Source organism: Epinephelus fuscoguttatus, linkage group LG13 (assembly GCF_011397635.1).
Source record: "Epinephelus fuscoguttatus linkage group LG13, E.fuscoguttatus.final_Chr_v1".
NCBI lineage: Eukaryota > Metazoa > Chordata > Actinopteri > Perciformes > Serranidae > Epinephelus > Epinephelus fuscoguttatus.
In genome coordinates this window covers 38,289,773-38,306,390 of record NC_064764.1, presented here as the reverse complement: position 1 = coordinate 38,306,390, position 16,618 = coordinate 38,289,773, and the positions used below count along the sequence as shown (strand labels likewise).

Genomic DNA, 16,618 nt, shown 5'->3' with positions numbered 1-16,618 from the left:
ACTCCCTATCTGATGCTGTGGCTGTTTGTGGTTGGCTGAGAGGGATGTGAACTCATTAGTTTGCAGCTGTGTTAATCAAATCAGGTTGGGTTTCCATTACGCGTGCCAAACGTGCCAAACGGTGCCAATCCCCTTTGATTTGACATCAGATGTGACGGGACAGTCGATATAGAGATACATTCATGTGCTAATTGCAGATAGTTGCATTGAATAGTGGTTTTGTGTCCATTTATTGCATTGTTAATGTGCCTGATATTCTGGAAACCTGCCTGTAAGGTTTTGGTGACGTGTGTGCACTGTGCGCCAGTCAGCCAAACTTCGGCTTACACCAGCTGCGCTCCCCCTGCGCTGACAGTAGACCTGGTTTCAGATGGCAAGCTTTTAGCGCACCTTCGGCGAAGCCTTTTGGCACGAAACTGTCACTGCGCCAAGATGGATATGTCGACACCTCCCCCTGCTGCGCTGTCACACCCATCTCAGCGCACCTCGGTCTGCCAAACTACCAAACTGAGCGTGCCTTGGCTTGCGCTGCTCGAAACTAGCTCTGCGAGGGGTTCGCCACCCTTCGCCACCTGCGCTGCGCCGGGAAACTAGAGCCCAAGATCTTCAACCAAGACACTGCTGTTTGTGTCTTGTGTGAAAGTAAAAGTCCTCTTTTATGTATCTGTACTCAGCATACTTTAATCTTTTAAGTAGTAACGTCACATAATATGAAGTACTTATGTCATTTTACAATATACTTACATCCCTTACGTGTAGTTAAGTGAAGTTATTTTAACACAAAACACAATCTTTTTCTAAACCTAACCAAATACTTTTGGTGCCCAAACCCAAGCATGCTGCCATCATGTAATTTCAACACCACAGGTGCCACCAGTATGTGATGCGGTGTTCAAAGATCGTGGTCATTTCACATGTTTCTATGAGATCATGTTGCATCAGCAATTGTGACATGAAATATTTTTCATTATTAGGGGGCGAAGCCCGAGGGGCCGAGGGAACACGTATGCAAGTAGACGCGTTTCCCAGGACCAGCGGTGCTAGGAACCCTATTGTTTTTGTAAAGATTTTTATTTTTATTCTTCCGTAGGTAAAAGTGGTGCTGCAGGCTAAACCATGCAAGGGAGGGCGGTGCAATTTGGAGGGGTGGTCCAGACTCCTGCACGCACCTCAGACGCAAAAACTATGTATATCTGCCTGCAGGGGCGCTATAACCTAGGCCAATGCGTTTTGCCTATAGCTCCTACACCGTTTGTCGCACATTCAAAAATCTTGTATCCCCAGCTTCCCTGAATAGAGCTGAATCACTTTGCCAAGGCCACACCCACTTGCGCCTGGAAGTTTTTTTCGCAAAATTGCGAAAACTGGAAAACCTTCTTTTTCGAACTTACCCTGGGAATTTGTGCAATCTGTGTGAAACTTGACATATACACTCTTCTACTGGACCTGATCTAAAGTTATCAAAAGAATTTTATTCGGTCAAAAAATGCGCAAATTATTAACAAACAAACTTCTACAGCTAGCTATAAAAATGCAAACTGTTGGATATCTCGCTCGGGCAAACTAAATGATATTAACATCAAATTTGAGACCATTGGTTGGCATAACACTGTGAGGATAAGAGCCGAATTTGGCGAATTTTGGGAATGAGGGGGCGCTACAAATATGGTAAGTTTATATCTCTTGAATAGCTGCACCGATTTCTACGAAATTCGGTTGGCATGATGTAGGGCCAATTCTGAGGTCATATCTTGAAGGTGGTCATGACTGGTCAATGTGTGGCTTATTACAAGGTAAACAACAAACATTAATTTCAGCCAAACTATTATGCGGAGGGCTTTGAAATTTTAAGGGTACATATAGAATAGGACACAGATCTTCCGTACCAAAAATTGCACATGTACTCCACTAGGTGGCGCTATAACGGATGCAAAGGCGTTTTTGCCTGCAACTTACACATTTTAAATGACACTTTCACAAACATTATATCTATGTGTTCCCTGGATACAGCTGGGTTTTCTGACACAGGCCCCGCCCACTTCTGCTGCATATTCTTTTTGCTAATTTGCCACATGTCCAAAACCTACTTTTTTGAACTCCTCCTACATTTTAAGTGCCACCTGCCTAAAACTTTGCACATAGAATCTCCAGATGTGCTTGATAAAAAGTTATAAAAAGAATTTTGACACTGAAAAAATGCACTTGTTACAACCAAACAATCTTTTTTGCAAGCTAAAAAACACACATTGTTTCATATTTCACTCAAAGTAGATGCTTTCAACATCAAACTTAAGTCACTCATTCCCGAGGTCATCCAGAGGCTTTGTGCCTAATTCGTTGCAAATCGGTCTATAGGTGGCGCTATAACGGATGCAAAGGCAGTTTTGCCTCTAACTTCCACATTTTAAATGACACATTCATAAACATGTGCTTGCCCAGAGCCCGTCGTCCTTCGGGGACAACTTCCATGGGCTCCGCGGGACACGGGGACTGAGTCGCACGGGGGGGCTTGGCCCCTGTTCATGACTGCTTGCAATTCTAGTTTGGTTTTGGTATTGCTTGAAACAAAGCATGCAAATACAAATGGGCCCAAAGTGTGCTTTTGGATTCAAATCACATTGCTTCATGTTTTACATATAAGCTTTTTGTCACATTTTGAGTTATGCATTTTTTTAATTGGACACAATTATCTCCAAATTTGCAGACACTAAGAATGCTCACTGGGCACCTTTCTCATTGGCCTTATTAACCTATGCTGTGATTATAATATTTATTACTCAACATGAACACGGTTACTTACGCTTGCATCACTGACTGATCACTGACAGGTTTTGTTGTGCTGCACAGCACACAGATGGTAAAATTACAGAGATAAAGTATTGTGGGATTTTTGCAAAATTACAAAAGCGCTTCATTTTTTATACCATTGTTTTAATTTTGAGGGTACGTAATACATACAGTTTACACTTAGTATTTAGACATCACAGTATGACACTGAACAGCAGATGAACGGTGCAAACATCAATCTATCATAAAATGTGACATCCATTTTGTGATCAATTGATTTGCATTCACCGACCTCCTTGTCACATTTGTGGGATATCTGGGATATATCTGGCTTTTGCGTCAGCTTTTATTTTGTCTAAACTTGTCATAATTATATTTTTGTCCAAAATATGCAGCAAGTTTGTTGTGATTCACTGGACCACAGACGATTTGTCATTTGTGCAGATCTAAACTGGACATGTAAGGGTTCTTTGTTCTTTGTTCTTCAAACAAAGAGCAGCCATTTGGCCCTTATCTCCACAGGATGCCCCACCTCACACCTCAGCGAGAGCTGTGTCTAAACTTGATTGGACAGTACTTTTACAGTGTCATGTGACTCAACGATATCAACAGGCAACTATTAGAGAACTCTTGCTCTCTCACATCATCTTTGTTTTTTCTCCTCTTTCTCCTGGGCCCCTGACTGGCCCAGATGCCTTCTTCCTCTGAGCGGCCAACCAACTCAGATCCCGGGATATGGTCCTGAGAATTCTTGCTCTCTTTCTCCTGGACCACGACTTTCCCTCACTCACAGCAGGAGCAAAACCTGGAACCAAAGAAGTTAGTGTGCAAACACAAGGTTTGCAACTGCCTTTCCAGCAACAAGGAGAACCAAGTTGAGTTAGCAACCCCAACATCTAGCTCTGCAAGGACCCCGAGTGACCAGCTTCCTCGGATCTGCACCTTTGGAACAAAGGACACAACAAAGACTGCACCTGGAACCACAGCTCTATCCAGCCTCCATCTGCCGGCTCACAAAAGCAGCCACCACAAAACAACTCTTCCCCCCATCCATTCAAGGACTGGTATCGTAACAACTGGCATAGCATTATCACAGCTGCACAGGCTAAGCAAGACTGTTTGTTTGTTTCACATAGACTCACTCACACTTTGGCTTTGAACAGGGCTACACCCAAAGAGGCAACTCAAAGTTCCGCTTCTTTCCTTTATCTTTGTCCTAGCCGCATGCTCGCTCTCTCTCTCTCTCTCCCCCTCTCCCTCTCACTCTCTCACTCACACACACACACACACACACACACACACACACACACACTTGCTTGTATAAAGTTAGTTTGTTAGAATTTGTGTGTTTTGTTGCTTTGCTTCCTTTATGAATAAATATATTTGGAACCATACCTGCTGTCTGTTTAATATTGCACAAGAGTGAATGAATAGTCAACCTCTGCTCGGTCAAGAACTCCAAATTCCTTCAGCCTTTACTATTAATTTTGGTTATGGTTATTAACTTAATTATTAATCAAAGTTCCAAATTGATAATTTAGTGAACTTTATCATCATTTTTCCTGTTTCTGGAATGGTGCCTGAAGAGGTGATTTATGTAAAATACGTAGAAAAAAAAAGAGAAAAGAAGCCAGCACTCACAAATGTCCTTTTGTTAAATTTAATAAACCAACTTGGGTGGCGTTACCAGAAACACAGACGTTTTGACAGAAAGTCTTCTTCAGTGTGTAACTCAGATTACGGAAGTGGCGTTTAAATACGTCAGAAACAATCAGTGCAGGTGTGTGGAAAGACAATTTACACTTCCGCCATACAATATAGTGCCAGCTCACAGGCAAAGAGAAACACAACAACAGTACAACAATCTTAAACACATGTCACAGCTAAATAGCAGTAGATACACACTAAAACATGTGTGCTTGAGGGAGCAACTAAAGTACCCAACTGTCAAATAACCAGTAATCAATAAATTGTCCCTCAATTAACAATCAGAACAAAAGTGCACGGTACAGGGGATGAAGTACCAAAAGACACTGAGTGGTTGTCCCTCAAGGCATAATCAAAGTTAAGTAGCTGTCCCTCAATCAGCAATCAGATCACAAATACACAGTAAGAAAAAATAAAGTGCAGAAAAGTCACTGAGTAGCTGTCCCTCAATTAACAATGACAAATGCACAGTAAAAAAATAAAGTTCAGAAAAGTCACTGAGTCGCTGTCCCTCAATTAACAATGACAAAAGCACAGTAAAAAAAAAAAAAAAAAAAATAAAAAAATAATAAAAAATAATAATAATAATAATAAATAAATAAATAAATAAAGTGCAGAAAAGTCACTGAGTAGCTGTCCCTCAATAAACAATGACAAATGCACAGTAAGGAAAATAAAGTGCAAAAAGGTCATTAAGTAACTGTCCCTTAATTAGCAAACAGATCACAAGTGCGCAGTACAAAGGATGACAACTAAGTAGCTGTCCCTCTACTAACAATTAGGCCATAAATGCATAGTCAAGTAAACAGCCTGCATCAAACCACTCTGAGTAGCTATCCCTCGCTTAAAGGCAGGTGTCAAAATACATTAAAAATAGACAAAGTGTAAAAATACATACAGTAACTGTCCCTTACTAAATCAGATGATGAGTGCACAGTAAGATGCATAGGGTACTGAAGATCTGCATCTTTACCCCATAAATAACAGTAGGGAAAGAAGTAGAGCAAAAGAGAACTACAATAGAAATAGTCACCCCTCAGTTAACATTTAGATCATAAGAACACAATGAAACAAAAAATTCAAATAGTCACTGAGAGGTTCCACTAGCAGGTCATCTAAGTATGCACAGTCAGCAGCAGAAGATTCAACGGGTAAAAAGCCCAGTGAATAGTGCCGACACCGTGTCATGAGTGATAACATAAGTAGTCTATAGTAGTCACAGAAAACAACTTAACAGCAACTCTTCATTCATACCTTTAGGAAATTCGGTCTGTAACCTATGGATCCAAAAAGCCTCTCTCTGTAGAAGAAACTTCTTTCTATCTCCCCCTCTTTTAAGTGGTACGACTTCTTCTATTCCCTGAAATCTTAAAGAGCAAACCTCGTGACCTGCTGCAGTGAAATGTCTAGCTACAGAAGATTTATCGTCTTTGGTTCTGATGTTACTTTTGTGCTCAGAGATACGAGTCTTAAGCTCTCTTTTAGTCTTACCAACATAACATAAGCCACACACAACAAACTTAGATTTGCATGAAATTCTACCTTTAACTTTAAACTTTTTACCTGAGTGGGGATGTGTGAATGTATTACCCTTAATCATGGCGTTACACTGAATGCAATTATTGCAAGGAAAATTGCCAACAGGTAAAAGAGACAAAAAATGTTGGGGCTGAACAAAACAATCAGCTCTAACTAGCAAATCTCTCAAATTAGCAGCACGCTTCTGAGCGAGAATAGGAGTGTTCTTAAAGATATGGCCTACATTCGGATCACTAGCCAGAATGTGCCAGTGTCTCTTAATGCAGTTTTTAACATCATAGGACAAATCAGAAAAAGTAAGCGCACAGACCAGATCAGAGGTCTTAGAAGAGGATGGTTTAAGTGTTAATAAAGTTTTCCTATCAATCTTTCTCACTCTCTGGAGACAGTTGTCAAGAATGTTCTTATCATAACCTTTAGCCCTAAAACGGGCACATAAATCAACCGCCTGCTCTTCAAAGGCAGATTCAATACTACAAATTCTCCTGACTCTAAGTAACTGGCTATAAGGTAAGCCATTCTTAAGGCCTGGAGGATGGTAACTGGAAAAGTCAAGAAAACTGTTAGTGTCCGTTTTTTTTCTATGAACGTTAGTCTCCAAGCGTCCCCCTTTGCTAACACACACATCTAAGAAGGAGACAGAGTCATAACTGTACTCCAAAGAAAATTTGATAGAAGGCATCCTGGAGTTAATCTGTTCCTTAAAGCATTCAAGTTGTTCTAGTGTACCAGAAAAAATAATAAAAAACACATCATCAATGTAGCGGTACCAACACTTCAGGAAAGGAAGAAACGGGTTGTTATGGTAAACAAAGTCATCTTCAAATTTACCCATGAACAGATTTGCATAGTTTGGAGAGCAAGAGCTGCCCATGCTTACACCTTGACACTGTAAGTAAAAAGAATCTTCAAATTTAAAATAGTTTTTACTCAAAATGAGTTCAGCCATCTTTAACAAAAAATCTGTAGGGGGAGTGAGGATTTCCCTTCGACTAAGATAATAAGCAAGAGCCTCTAAACCCTCAGTATGTGGCACATTAGTATAAAGACTAGTAACATCCATAGTACAAAGAAAGTCGCTATCTTCAATATTATGTACAGAGTCCAATTTGTTCAAGAAATCAGTGGTGTCTTTAAGAAACGAAGGAAGTTGGAAAACTAGTTTTTTAATGTGCAAATCAATATATTGAGATAAAGGTTCAGTCAAAGATTGTGTACCAGCTACAATAGGTCGTCCAGGCACTGGTTCCACACAACTTTTGTGAATCTTGGGGAGTGTATAGAAAATAGGACGTACTGGATGTCTTTGAAACAAAAAATTGTATTCATCTTGAGAAATAAGAGAGTCATTTAAAGCCATGCTCAAGAAAGAGTCCACTTCTCCCAGAAATTTCACAGTGGGGTCATAGGACAGAGGAGTATAAAATTGTCTATTGTCAAGTTGTCTCAAAATTTCATCTCTATATGCTTCTTTGCTTTGTAGGACAATTGCTCCTCCTTTATCCGCTTTACGAACAACAACAGAAGTGTCTTTGGATAACTCGATAAGAGCTTGTTTTTCTTGAGGGCTAATGTTGGAGTACAGTCTTACTTTGTCTTTTTCATGTACTTGAGAGGACACCTCTTGTTCCACAAGTCGGCAAAATGTGGCAACTGAAGGGTTAAGGGCAGGTGGGACAAAAGTGCTCCTCGCTCTCAGTCTAAAAGGCCCAGTGGCCTCAGTGAGTTCGGGCTCCACATCAAAAGTCTGTGGTGAGAGAGACGGCAGGTTAAAAGTACCCTTATCAAAGAAAGCTCTCAACTTAACAGACCTTAAAAATTTAAACATTTCAATCCTAGTTTTAAATGAATCAGCTTTTTTGCAGGGAACAAAAGACAGACCTTTAGAGAGGACAGCCACCTCGTGTTCTGTCAGGGGCCTGTTAGAGAGGTTGATGACGTTTAAGTCACACTCTGGGTCCCTCCGATGTGACGCCCGCCTGGTAGCCCGTGCCTTCCTGGTCAGGTACCTGGCTGGGGTGCTACTAGATGGTTCACTGGAGACAATGAAGTCATTTTTATAGTCCAGTGTGTCTCTCCGATATTTATTAAGTCTTTAACAGCAGTGCACTTATCTTCTGGATCTGTCCTAATGTCGGCAATCTCAGCTCGAGTCTTAGATAGTTCACTATTAGCATGCTGAATAACAAGTAGCATCAGGTCAAGTGAGCATTTATTAAGAATCTCGCACCACTGTAGGCAAAACTCGCTGTTATCTCTGCTCAAAGCCGGTTCTTTGTTGATGCGGAGTCCTCTTGGTATTCTTTTATTCCGCCAGTAGTGAGACAGTGTGGAGCCGTGAAGGCTAGTCCATACCTCTTTTTTCAGGAGATATTCGAGCCACTGAGACAAAGAAGGAGCAGGGTCCGCAGCAGCGTGGGGTGAGGAAAGCAAATCTTCTTGCGGAAACAAGCTCAAAATACTGTCAGAATCAGAGTCTGAAAAGGCAAGTGTTGTGGCCCTCGCTTCTGTGAGTTGGTCAATTTCCTGGTATCCCGCCATGTTGTCCAAGTGGCGAGGTACCTCGCTCGACTCACTTTATTTATTTATTTATTTATTTATTTATTTATTTTATTTATATTTTTTATTTTTATTATTTTTTATTTATTTTTTTTTTTTTTACTGTGCATTTGTCATTGTTAATTGAGGGACAGCTACTCAGTGACTTTTCTGCACTTTATTTTTTCTTACTGTGTATTTGTGATCTGATTGCTGATTGAGGGACAGCTACTTAGTGACTTTTTTGCACTTTATTTTCCTTACTGTGCATTTGTACTTTATTGTTAATTGAGGGACAACCACTCAGTGTCTTTTGGTACTTCATCCCCTGTACCGTGCACTTTTGTTCTGATTGTTAATTGAGGGACAATTTATTGATTACTGGTTATTTGACAGTTGGGTACTTTAGTTGCTCCCTCAAGCACACATGTTTTAGTGTGTATCTACTGCTATTTAGCTGTGACATGTGTTTAAGATTGTTGTACTGTTGTTGTGTTTCTCTTTGCCTGTGAGCTGGCACTATATTGTATGGCGGAAGTGTAAATTGTCTTTCCACACACCTGCACTGATTGTTTCTGACATATTTAAACGCCACTTCCGTAATCTGAGTTACACACTAAGACTGTTAAATGACTGGATGCCCATTAACATTATAACTCCCATTGTGTATATTTATTATGATTATTATTTTGTAGATTTCAAGCACTTTTCTTTTTTGAAGTGTATTTTTATTTATGTATTTGTATTATATAATACAGACAAGAAGGAAAAAAGCAGAGACAAACATTGAAAAAGTCAGTTACTGTTAATGTGTTAATGTTACATGTTGTGCATTGCATTACAAATAAAAGTCCAAAAATTAAGTCCAAGGCCCATTTTTGGTATTTTTGGTACTCACTATAGGGGGCTGGTGTACTCTAGAAACATACATACTGTTTATGTGTATGTTGAGCTGCTGTATCAAAATGAGTTGTCTTCCCCCAGAAATTAGGGTTACGATATGTTTCTGTTATGATTCCAATCCATTCCTCTTTTGCTGTGGCTCAGCATGTAAATAACCTTTATCAGATTTGATGGTTTAGTCACAGACTTTCCCAAAAAGTGTTGTGCTTTTGTTTCACAAATGTTGGAATGAAATTGAGTTAAAATGTACAAAACAGTAAAATTTATCTTGCCTGGCCAGGCAGCTCTCTGGGTGTTCAGCACCCCTAAACCTCTGATCCGAGAATCGCCCCTGGGGAGATTTATTACAAGGTCAGGCATGTAAAGGCAAAGTCCCAACTAATGGTGCTCCCTCAATGAGGCATATATCCCAACACTTGGTGTCCCCGTGTCATGCATACATTTGTTGTAGATTTCCGGATCACAACAAGTTGGAATCCTTCCATGACATTGACACCGAGTAGAGCAATGCACAATTTTCTCATATACTGCTTATATCCTGAATACAGAGATTTTACTTCAATTTATGTCATTTTCAATTCAAAACCTTGGTGGAGCAGGCCTCATTTCAGTCACTCCACAGCCTCTCTACAGTATGTTGGTCTCACAGGAGCCAGGCTGCAGAATCTGAAGGCTGACAATGAGTTTAACTGCTTTTCTAAACCAGGAATAAAACAAGGCATAGATCAATGGATTAAGACATGAGTTCAAAAAGAACAGATAAAGCACAAATGAGGCAGATGAAGCACTGACCAAGGTATCACCTGCAAGAATGACACAGTAATATGGGCAGAAACATATTAGAAACACAATTACAAGAACACCAAGAGTCCTGGCTGCTTTCAGCTCAGATTTCTTTGTTTGCTGATTCACTGAAAGCTGGAGAGTGACAGCTGTGATGTGAGAGCGCATGGCACGAGCCTGAGACACAGCCACAACAAATACTCTCATGTACAGAACGACAATGACAGAAATGGGAACAATAAAGGTTACAACAAGGTCAACAGCTCCTGCAGTGTGGTTAATGACAATCACACACTCTCCATGGCAGGAATTATACCTGCCTGGTTGAGTCAGGTCATCCTTTAACAAGAGACTGCAGTAAGAAACAGCACAGAGCCAACACAGACACACACAGAGTTTAACTCTTTTCACAGTGACTCTGGTGGTGTAATGCAGAGGGTCACAAATAGCCAAATAGCGGTCAACTGATATGAGCACCATGTCTCCGATCGAAGAAGACACAATGATGAGGGACACATAATAATAGAGCAAACACAAGAGGTCACCAAGAAACCAGCAGTATGTTTTTCGGAAGACTTCTCCTGGTAGCACCAGGAGGCCCACGAGAAAGTCTGAGACAGCCAGAGAGAGGAGGAGGATGTTGGTGGGTGTGTGGAGCTGCCTGGAGAGAAAGAGGAAAAACTCATAAACCCAACAAGTCCTCAGATCTAAATAACAAAACAGATAAAACAAGTGTAAAAAAGGTCTATAATGGAATGTTTTCTGATCAGCAACATCTGTAGTTATAATATAATTAAGTTTGGACAACTACCGCACTAAGTAAAACAGTCAGCAAGACAGAATACAAGTCAAATGTGTCTAATGTACAAGTCCAAGGTGCAACATTATTCAGTACCAACTCAAAGACAGTTCTTCTAATCTACAGAAGCTGTTGACATTTTTAAGTTAATCTTTGCCTGAAGTGGGAGACTGAGATGATGACAAGGAGGTTAAGAGCCACAGTGAGCAGAGAGATAAAGTACAGCACAATGTTAAGGAGCACAAAGTTGGCCCAAGGAGAGGTCTTCCTGAACAAATCTGAGTCATATAACCAAATGAGCTCTGCCCCGCCTCCCTCACTCTGCACATCATCTTCATCACTTTTACTGAAACCCAGCTTTTCTCACTGCTGCCTGCAGGGGGCGCTATAACCTAGGCCAATGCGTTTTTGCCTATAGCCCCCACACCGTATGTCGCACATTCAACAAGCTTGTATCCCCAGCTTCCCTGAATAGAGCTGAATCACTTTGTCAAGGCCACGCCCACTTGTGCCTGGAAGTTTTTTCACAAAATTGCAAAAACTGGAAAACCTACTTTTTCAAACTTCTCCTTGGGATTTTGTCCAATCTGCGTGAAACTTGACATATACACTCTTCTACTGGACCTGATCTAAAGTTATCAAAAGAATTTTATTCGGTCAAAAAATGCGCAAATTATTAACAAACAAATTTCTACAGCTAGCTATAAAAATGCAAACTGTTGGATATCTCGGTCAAACTAAATGCTATTAACACCAAATTTGAGACCATTGGTGGGCATAACACTGTGAGGATATGAGCCGAATTTGGCGAATTTTGGCAACTAGGGGGCGCTAGAAATATGTTAAGTTTATATCTCTTGAACGGTTGCACCGATTTCTACAAAATTCGGTTGGTATGATGTAGGGCCAATTCTCAGGTCATATCTTGAAGGTGGTCATGACTGGTCAATGTGGGCGTGGCTTATTACAAGGTAAACAACAAACATTAATTTCAGCCAAACTATTATGCGGAGGGCTTTGAAATTTTAAGGGTACATATAGAATAGGACACAGATCTTCCGTACCAAAAATTGCACATGTACTCCACTAGGTGGCACTATAACGGATGCAAAGGCGTTTTTGCCTGCAACTTACACATTTTAAATGACACTTTCACAAACATTATATCTATGTGTTCCCTGGATACAGCTGGGTTTTCTGACACAGGCCCCGCCCACTTCTGCTGCACATTCTGTTTGCTAATTCGCCACATGTCGAAAACCTACTTTTTTGAACTCCTCCTACATTTTAAGTGCCACCTGCCTGAAACTTTGTGACAAATGGGGGCTCGTCCGGGATCCGTTAGTTTGTGACCAATGGGGGCTCGTCTGGTTTGTGACTTGTAGTTTGTGAATGCTAAATTGAGTTTACGCACTTTTGAGGAGTACAGTTTAAAGTGTTTTGGTATTAGCATTGTGATTGAGACTTTTGGGAGTATCACACAAGGATTTTTGTTTTAGTTCTTTGTGTGGCTCATTTTTGTGGATGTTGGAAGGGAGCAGCATTTGTTTCCCCCTTTCTTTGATTGCAAACCCATGTGTTTGGAAAATTGAAAAACAAAAGTACTGGTGCATGTAACTGGTGAATACAGCCACATTAGTTTGAAGAGCCATGCATCCCCTCTGTAGGCTGAAGTGGTTGATCTCAACAGGAAATCAACCAGTTTGTTGTTTTCACTTAGTGTGGCAGAGAATGTGGTTGAAGACATTGTCTTGGGAGCATTTCCCTGGTTTCCTGAAGGTCACCAGTTTCTGGTTGCCTTTTGGGTTCCAGTGGAACCAGTGCATAAGTACCCACCACCAGTATCTGTCCGAAGACTAGGTTTGAGATTAATTGGCTGTGACCAGTTAGAGCTGGGGAGCCTGAGCTCTGTGGTTATTTGATTTCACCATTGCACATGTTCCTGTGAACTTGTTTTTGTGGGTTTGTAATCTTAAATTGTGCCCAGTTTTGCTGAATAAATGTCCTCTGTCTGGTCTTGATGGTAAGTTGCACTATCAACTGTTTGAGCCTGGCATGCTGCAAGATGGCTAGACATGTGGTAGAATTTGATTTGGTTGGTAAACAGTGGCGGTGAGTAAATGGTTGACAAATTTGTTGTTCATATCTGCAATTTGGTAGCTTGGCCTGCTAATTTTGGTGATAAGTGCTACAGCTCATGCTTTGTTTGGTTTTGCATGTGAGCTTTGTTGTAGCTTGGTTCTCTTTGTGTGCGTCTTGGGACGACTTGGTTGGCTAGTGAGCCTTTTGTTGAGAGGAACCTTTGGGTATGCTACTTTGGTTTAGCACTTATGTAATACCAGTTCAGTGTGCTTTGAGAAGCTGTAATTCTGAATAGGCAGAGCATTCTGACCTGTGCTTTGTCTCGTTGCAGGGCACCTTGTAAGAATGTGATGAGCTTTGGTGCTCATTCTGAGAGCAACATTTTGATGTGTACTTTGGGTTGTGGGTTTAACAGTCTCCTGCTGATTCTACCTCACTGATTTGTACACTACTGAATTCTGCAAGCTACAAATCTGCATTCTGAGGTGGGTATTGTTCCAAACATTTTCCATAAGTCTTTGTAACTAGCCATTGGTTTTGCTGTGACCCTTTTACCATGCAATAGCTTCTGATGCCAGTAAATTTCTCATTCTTAAATTGCTCCCCTGGATCCAAGGTTGCTGGGTGAGGGATTTGATCTGGTAAGATAGAGATTTAGGTCACTGTAACACAGAAGTAAGTTTGTATGATGGCTCATCCAATGTAAAGGGGGACACTTGGTAGACTTAAGTCAAAAGTGGAAATGTTTCTCATTGTTTCAAGTTCTGTATGTTTTGTGTTCCAGATGTCAAGGTGGAACCTTGATCCTAAGGGGGGGGGGACGCCCCTCCCACTGTCTTTGAGAATGTTTCAGCCAGTCTCGTCAGGCAGCTGGCTGACATGGGAGGGTCGTTACCTTGATTAGGCTCACCTGGGCTTCCAAGCTATAAAAGATGCCTAATCTGTTCACTTGGTCTCTCCCTTCCTTTCAGCTTACATCCACTGAGCATCTTTGGTTTTGGTTTGCACCTTCAACACCTCCACAGAACACTTGACACTCACCCATGGTCAAATTTCATGACTGACTTTGCTGATCTACACACTCCATTGATTATTAAGTTAATTTTAGTTTAATAAATTTGGCTTGTTTTAAGTAAATCTTTTGTGTGGACTCCCTAATTGTCACATACTCTGAGCCAGTTTGTGACAAATGTGACAACCAGCTCAGTGGCCTAGTGGTAGAGTGTCCGCCCTGAGACTGGGAGGTCGTGGGTTCGATCCCCGGCCGGGTCATACCAAAGACCGTAAAAATGGGACCCATTGCCTCCCTGCTTGGCACTCAGCATCAGGGGTTGGAATTGGGGGGTTAGATCACCACATGATTCCCGAGCGCGGCACCGCTGCTGCTCACCACTCCCTCAGGGGATGGGTCAAATGCGGAGAACAAATTTCACACACTCAGGTGTGTGACAATCAGTGGAACTTTACCTTTAGCTTTACTTTGCACATAGAATCTCCAGATGTGTCTGATGAAAAGTTATCAAAAGAATTTTGGCACTCCAAAAAATGCGCTTGTTACAACCAACAATCTTTTTTGCTAGCTAAAACAACACACATTGTTTCATATTTCACTCAAAGTAGAAGCTTTCAACATCAAACTTAAGTCACTCATTCCCGAGGTCATCCAGAGGCTTTGTGCCAAATTCATCGCAAATCGGTCTATAGGTGGCGCTATAACGGATGCAAAGGCAGTTTTGCCTCTAACTTCCACATTTTAAATGACACATTCATAAACATGTGCTCGCCCAGAGCCCATCGTCCTTCGGGGACAACTTCCATGGGCTCCGCGGGACGCGGGGACTGAGTCGCATGGGGGGGCTTGGTCCCCATTCATAACTGGTTGCAGTTCTAGTTTGGTTTTGATTTTGCTTGAAACAAAGCATGCAAATACCAATGGGCCCAAGCTGTGCTTTTAGATACAAATCACATTTCTTCATATTTTACATGTAAGCTTTTTTGTCACATTTTGAGTTATGCATTTTTTTAATTGGACACAATTATCTCCAAATTTGCAGACACTAAGAATGCTCGTTGGTCACCTTTCTCACTGGCCTTATTAACCTATGCTGTGATTATAATATTTATTACTCAACATGAACACGTTTACTTACATTTTGCATCACTGACTGATCACTGACAGGTTTTGTTGTGCTGCACAGCACACAGATGGTAAAATTACAGAGATAAAGTATTGTGGGATTTTTGCAAAATTACAAAAGCGCTTCATTTTTTATTCCATTGTTTTAATTTTGAGGGTACATAATACATACAGTTTACACTTAGTATTTAGACATCACAGTATGATACTGAACAGCAGATGAACTGTGCAAACATCAATTTATCATAAAATGTGACATCCACTTTGTGATCAATTCATTTGCATTCACCGACCTCCCTTGTCACATTTGTGGGATATCTAGGATATATATGGCTTTTGCGTCAGCTTTTATTTTGTCTAAACTTGTCATAATTATATTTTTGTCCAAAATATGCAGCAAGTTTGTTGTGATTCACTGGACCACAGACGATTTGTCATTTGTGCAGATCTAAACTGGACATGTAAGGGTTCTTTGTTTTTTGTTCTTCAAACAAAAAGCAGCCATTTGGTCCTTATCTCCACAGGATGCCCCACCTCACACCTCAGCGAGAGAGCTGTGTCTAAACTTGATTGGACAGTACTTTTACAGTGTCATGTGACTCAACGATATCAACAGGCAACTATTAGAGAACTCTTGCTCTCTCACATCATCTTTGTTTTTTCTCCTCTTTCTCCTGGGCCCTTGACTGGCCCAGATGCCTTCTTCCTCTGAGCGGCTGACCAACTCAGATCCCGGGATCTGGTCCTGAGACCTCTTTCTCTCTTTCTCCTGGACCACGACTTTCCCTCACTCACAGCAGGAGCAAAACCTGGAACCAGAGAAGTTAGTGTGCAAACACAAGGTTTGCAACTGCCTTTCCAGCAACAAGGAGAACCAAGTTGAGTTAGCAACCCCAACATCTAGCTCTGCAAGGACCCCGAGTGACCAGCTTCCTCGGATCTGCACCTTTCAAACAAAGGACACAACAAAGACTGCACCTGGAACCACAGCTCTATCCAGCCTCCATCTGCCGGCTCACAAAAGCAGCCACCACAAAGCAGCTCTGACCCCCATCCATTCAAGGATTGGTAACGTAGAAACTGGCATAGCATTATCACAGCTGCACAGGCTAAGCAAGACTGTTTAACTTTGCCAGTTGTGATGGAATGCTGTTTATTGAGTTATTGTTGTGATTATTGCAGTTACATTATTGGTTAGTTGGCTTTACCAAAGCTAAGTGATGTTAGATTGTTAATGTTCGTCTTGCATGCAACTAAACATCCACAGCACTAATCCAGACCCTTTGCAACACATATCACATTCACATAGACTCACTCACACTTTGGCTTTGAACAGGGCTACA

General features: G+C 41.2%; 1 protein-coding gene across 1 annotated transcript; it reads right to left on the bottom strand.

The window, feature by feature from the left end:
- Positions 1-10,101: 10,101 nt before the first annotated feature.
- Positions 10,102-12,308, bottom strand: LOC125899525 (trace amine-associated receptor 1-like). The gene is made up of 3 exons (XM_049593918.1): positions 12,259-12,308; positions 11,214-11,324; positions 10,102-10,918 (listed from the first exon to the last, which is right to left on the bottom strand). The coding sequence occupies exons 1-3, from the start codon at positions 12,306-12,308 to the stop codon at positions 10,102-10,104; spliced, it is 978 nt and encodes a 325-aa protein (XP_049449875.1).
- Between the last annotated feature and the right edge of the window lie 4,310 nt (positions 12,309-16,618).